General features: G+C 40.9%; 1 protein-coding gene across 1 annotated transcript in view; it reads left to right on the top strand.

Annotated features, from left to right (window-relative positions):
- LOC106522723 (protein tweety homolog 3) overlaps positions 1 to 5,794 on the top strand; it is a 30,383-nt gene that overhangs the window by 4,447 nt on the left and 20,142 nt on the right. Inside the window, exon 3 of the mRNA XM_014015858.1 lies at positions 5,399 to 5,595. Coding sequence (XP_013871312.1) covers positions 5,399 to 5,595 — 197 coding nt within the window. The remainder of the gene's footprint in view (positions 1 to 5,398; positions 5,596 to 5,794) is intronic.

The raw sequence follows: 5,794 nt of genomic DNA, 5'->3' as shown, positions 1-5,794 counted from the left end.
CAGAAACATGCGTACGTACGGTTTTATAAATCTGAATTTTTTTTGGCGTACGCCATTTCCGCTTTTTGGCCGTACGTTCACTTTTAGTATGGTTTCCACGCAATCCTTTATAAATGAGACCCATGATCTCTTTTTAGTTCCATTACAATTTTAAATAAAATCATGACCTCAATAAGGACTAGTCTTACAGATTTTATAATTAGCGTTTGAGCATCAAACTTGATTTTATTATAAATGTAATCCCAAATTTCACATAATGAGTTAGAGACAGAATATTTTACTAACAAGACGGAATTTTTCTTTTAGTGCTGGGCTGTAAACGTGTTTATTTCTGTTAAAGTTCCACATCTAAACATGACGGCCTGTCAGGTCTGACGTGTTTAGAGAAACTGCCAATTAGAGAAATTATAGAGTTTTGCAAGCTTCGTTTTTGTAGTCACAAAGTTATAGCATGATTGAATAGTTATTTAGAGAGGATTACACTCGTAAAGATGTGTAAGTCAAATTAGATTCATTTTATGGTTATAAAGCCGTTCAAAAATAAAAAATAATGGATTTTTTTTCCCCAGAAACTGTTATAAGAAGACATTTTGAAAGAAACACTGTAAGTGCTAACAAATGTGGGAACCAGTGATATATTCTGTTGATTGAAAGTAAACTCTAGCAATCTTTCATCACAATAGATTTACTTTTCTAACATTCTTTTAATTAGATTAGAGCAAAATTTAGTCTGTCCTTATAACAATGTAAATGTTACATTTGTTGACAAAAGAGTAGTTTTACAAACTCATCTGAGGCTTTGGGGAAGATTTTTCTCACATTTCTGACATGTTATTGGATTTAGATGCATGCAGAAAGTGGGGGCTGAAACAGAAATAGGAGCACGAGTTGTTTTTATAATTAATCACCGGTTGAGTGGACAGAGCTGCCTTAGAGCCATGTAAAGTCAGGACTGTGGCCCAGTTTTTCACCTTTTGTTCCACTCTTTCACCAAGGTGATTTCCAGGTCACATAAACCCGAGACGTTCAGGACCACCCCCGCCCCCCACCCATCTGTTTGGTGAGCTGCAGTTTGCTGACATGTACTGTGGGAGAGACAGAGAGGAGGAGGAGGGGAGAGGGTGTGTAAGTTCAAGAGCTGAGCGTGAGAAGGCACCCACCGCCATGAGCAGAGGGAGGAGGACGGGAACTGGAGGGTGATGCAGCGAGAGAGGAGGAGGAGGAGGAGGAGGAGGAATGAAGAAAAGATAAAGAGAAAAAAAAAGACTGATTGGAAGCGAGAGGAGAAAGAGAGAGGGGCTCAATGAACCACGGGAGGTGCTACTAAACTGCCAAGCAGCCACTTCCTGCGAGCCATTCAGCGTTTAACTAAGGACCTTTGTGTGTGTGTGTGTGTGTGTCTGTGTGCGTGCCCACTGGAATTTTAAGGACCGCCCCCCCCCCCTTTTTAGACTAATTACACAGTGACATATTTCTGCAGATGAGGCCGTTTCCATGTCAGCGAGCACCGCCATCATCTGATTTGTGCGTGCAGTCGTTGCGCGTGGGATTGTGTGCGTACAGACGCTGCGTACAGTACGTTCACCTCCTGGTGCTGTGCGCTGTTTGTGTTGTTTGTCGAGGTGAGAGTACACAACTCCCTGTGGGTGAGGTGTGTGTGAGAGTGGATGAAGGGATTCGTTTCAGGGTGAAATTGTTCATTCTTTCTGGATAAGGAGGGAAGGGATGGTGGGTGAGAACGAGAAGGAGGATTCGGACTGGGGGGAGGAAAAGGAGGGGGGGAAAGAGTATGGGGGGGGGCTGTAGTCTCTTGTGGAAGAATACTCTCTTTCTTTCATTCACTCGTTCACTGAGGCCCGCTTTTAGATGGGCTCAGTATATCTGTCTGAAAGGCTTTCATGCATTTACTCATCCAGCTGAGAAACACATAAACACACACAAACAAGGCCCTACACAGTGTCCTTCAGTGCACTTCACCACACCACGTTGCACACACACACACACACACACACACACACTCTCTCACACAACAGAGAAAACCCTCTGTGTGTTTTTTTCCCATCAGATTTGGCTTATATTCAATTCTCTTGAAAAAAAAGCTCATAAAACCTTCTCTGATTTTTTATTGTTCTCTAAAATGTCTAAAGCAACTGTTTAACATTCGTCCACAAGGGCAGCTGCCGTCTGATGACTTTCACTGTGCAGAGGATGCTGATGAGGGCTTTTTCAGAAAAAGAGTGTTTTCGTTTTTTTTACCCCCACCACCTCTTTTTCTTCGAGTGCTGAAATTGGAGCTCTTACCCGAGGCATTAGACTACAGTATGTGTGTTCAGCTTTTTTTTCTTTTCTTTTTGTTTTATGCTCGAAACGCAGAGTCAGTGACGAGCTACAGCTAAACAGCTGCAGAACATTACAGGGGAAGCATGTGACCCAAAATAACACATATCCCCAGCTGTGGAGAGCAAGTCAGCAATTATCATTTCGGATGGTCGGGCTGCAGTTTGCCTGCTGGAAGAAATGATTTGAACGCAGTCTGAAAATGACAAAGAAAAGAGGTGAGTTGTTTGTTTTAGGCAGCAAGAGGATCAGCTTTACTGTCTTTCCAGGCCCTTTGTTTGAAACTTGAATACGGCGCGCTTGTTGCTCTTCGACTCTTTAGAGGTAAAGATTAGCTGAACGCGCACGAGGTCAGACACGGCCTCAGGGAAGGCGTTGAGGGTACAGTAGTGCACAAGGCCAGACCGCTCGTAGTAACACACCGACATGGAGAGGACGTCTCACGGAAGTGGACGGGATTGATCCTGTCAGCTAGAACACACAAACACGCTTCCCAGGGTGAGCACACGCACACGCTTACATGAGCAGACTGGAAGTAGATCAGTGTGTCATGGTGTTTAATGTTTTAGCCCCTCCCCCAGCACTGCAAGCTGATCTTCATGATGGATGTGAACACACACACACACACATACCGTACACATTTACAGGTTGTCTAAGTGCAAACACGCATCTATGACCAACCTAACCGTGCTGATTAGAAGCTAATTGAGCTCCACTTAATCTGTTTTTTCAGCCTAACGGTTAATCTAGAGGTGGGAGGAGGGTGAGGTTGCTGTAGGGAGCTGCTCATGACAGAGGTTGTAAACTTAAGACAATCCTAACACAAAAACATTTACTGAGTGTGACACTTTTGTGCACTTCTTTAAACTCCAAGCTGTGATTTAAGAGGTACAAAAGACCCAAACAAGCATTGTGGCGTGTGGAGTATGACCTCCTGCACACAGAAACAGCATGAAGTTCATGTGTTAAAACTCACAGTGTCACCTGTAAAAACATGTTAAATACATAGTTTTATATACGTTTCCAAATATTTTCAACATTTTCATGTGATCCCACGTGGAAAAAACCCACGATAAAATCATATTTTTTCAAAGCACAATATCTCTGTTAATAATCTTATAAATGAAAACATAAATTATAATACCAGAGATTAGGAATCTGACATGGAGGTCCTTTTCTGCTGCCCTCGGGTCATTTTAAACTTGTTAGAAAAGAAATGTTTAGCCTTTTTTAGGAGGAAAATACACATTAAAAAAGAGAAATAAACATGGCTAAACTTCTCCACTCTTGGTCGCGTCAGCTTATTTTATTATGGGGTACCTTTCATTTGCAGATTTTTTGATAACATTCTCATTATCTTTTGTCAAAAACTTTGTTTGCTAAGTCATCCTGTGGCCCCTTCACATTATTTTAAACCAGTTCTCATCTGTATTATATTTGTTGTAGTAAATGTTTGGAGCTCTTCAGATATTGATTAAATGCCTGTGTACTGTCCTGAGTACATTAAACAGGGAGGACTTGAACTGTTAAAGGTGCTTTTCTCAATCAATAAAAAAGATAGTTGTGCCTTAAAGACCATTTAAACAGTCAAGAGTATAATATATATTGTGTGACTGTAGTGTAATTATTGGCAGTAATGCAAGACCTGCTACTTCCCTTTATAATGCAATACCTTAATCTAAATAGAACTGCCTTTTTCAGCTTTATTAGTAATCATCATTTTGATTTGTTTGGTAATTAAAGCAATAAAAGCTGTCAAAAAAGGCACATTTTAATGTTTTTGATTCAAATTGTTATCTGTGAATCATAGATGATAAAAACAGCCAAAATATGTGCCATTCACCACTAAGTCTTCAGAATATTTTGTAATAAATGAGTCAAATCAGCAGAATCATGTTTTGTTGCCAACAAGACATTTGAAAACGTTTGAACATTGTTAAGTACAGTTTGTACAGTCACTGCCTGTGACGGGTATTGAGCCGGTAAAACAACCCCCAAATGGAGAACAATGAAACCAGAGACATTAGGTCAAAAATCAAACACGCTGAAAAAATATAGAATATATTGACAACTATCATGACTTCAACCAAATGCTTCTAAAACCATCAACTTTAGATATATTTTGTGTTGAGTGTGTAAGTAAATGCTAGCAACATGCTAAATGGCTTGGGTAAATAGTGAACATTGCTGTGTGCCAAACACCAGCATGCAACTTTTGTTTTTCTGAGCAGGAACCTTATGTATTCAACTTCATGGAACTACAAAAGCGATGACGCCACCCTGGAAAGGTCTAGAAGATGTAGTTAGATTATATCGTTCTTCAAGGTTCTCAGATTCCTTTGCAGTTTTTTCAGGAGCGTTCCTGTTTTTCCTGCATTGTCTTGCAGCACGACAACTCCAGATAGGAAAAATAATTCAACATGTCAGTGTGTTTGTAGGAATAGAAAAAGAAACCGCAACCATTTTAGACAAATTGCTGCAACAGCCTGTCTTTACCCACTTCTCCCTTTTACGCTTATTTTTCCACGGCTTGTTCCTCGTATCTCCCTTTGTTCCAGATTCACCCCCCACCCCACCCCTTTACTGTCTACACTCACTACCCTTTTTAACACTTCAAAGCTTTTGGAGGCTGAGTGATGGGTGTGTTGGTCTCTAGTGCACACAGTAGCACTTCCGCCCTCTCCACGGAGGTGTGCCTGTTTGATGATGCACAGATGCAGCAGAGCATACCCACAACCAATCATGCTAAACATCAAAACACCCAAATGACCTGCCATGATGTTTGTCCAAAGACTGCAGAGAGGAAGTTGCTTTTTTTATGTGCGTCTGTCTGCTCAATCACAAGGTCTGTCTGTGTATCTGGTTTCTGCTCATATCAGCTAACTGGCTTCCTGTATTCTTTATCCTAAATGGTCCACTTCCCAGTGATAAAGACCTGGATGTAATTMATTTGTACGCTGACTGAATCCAGCAAAAGCCTTTGATGGTTAAATGTAAAAGACAAAGTGTGTTAAAACTTCAAAGTGGTTTACACCATTTTTTCTCTCTCCTTCTTCTTTAGTCTGTTTTGCTGATTGGTTCTGTGGCTTTGATGTGTTTGGGCCTGGACCTTCTCTTCCTCCTCATCTACTCCTTCTGGCTTTGCTGCCGAAGATGCAAACGTGACGAGTCCTCGCACTCCCATACGCGCTCCCAGCAGCCCAGTGCTGACTGCTGCTGCACTGCCTGGTGCGTCATCATTGCCACGCTTGTTTGCAGGTAAGAGGCTAAATGAGAAAAACTTATTTGCTTAAAAAAAGGTCTTTGAGTATAATAGATCAGATTAGATTAGATTAGATTAGAGAGACCTTTATTGTCATTGTACAGAACACAATGAAATGACAGAATTCAAGATAGATAGATAGATAGATAGATAGATAGATAGATAGATAGATAGATAGATAGATAGATAGATAGA

Source organism: Austrofundulus limnaeus, unplaced genomic scaffold, assembly GCF_001266775.1.
Source record: "Austrofundulus limnaeus strain Quisiro unplaced genomic scaffold, Austrofundulus_limnaeus-1.0 Scaffold135, whole genome shotgun sequence".
NCBI lineage: Eukaryota > Metazoa > Chordata > Actinopteri > Cyprinodontiformes > Rivulidae > Austrofundulus > Austrofundulus limnaeus.
The sequence above is the reverse complement of the archived record's forward strand: the minus strand, read 5'-3'. Positions and strand labels throughout refer to the sequence as shown.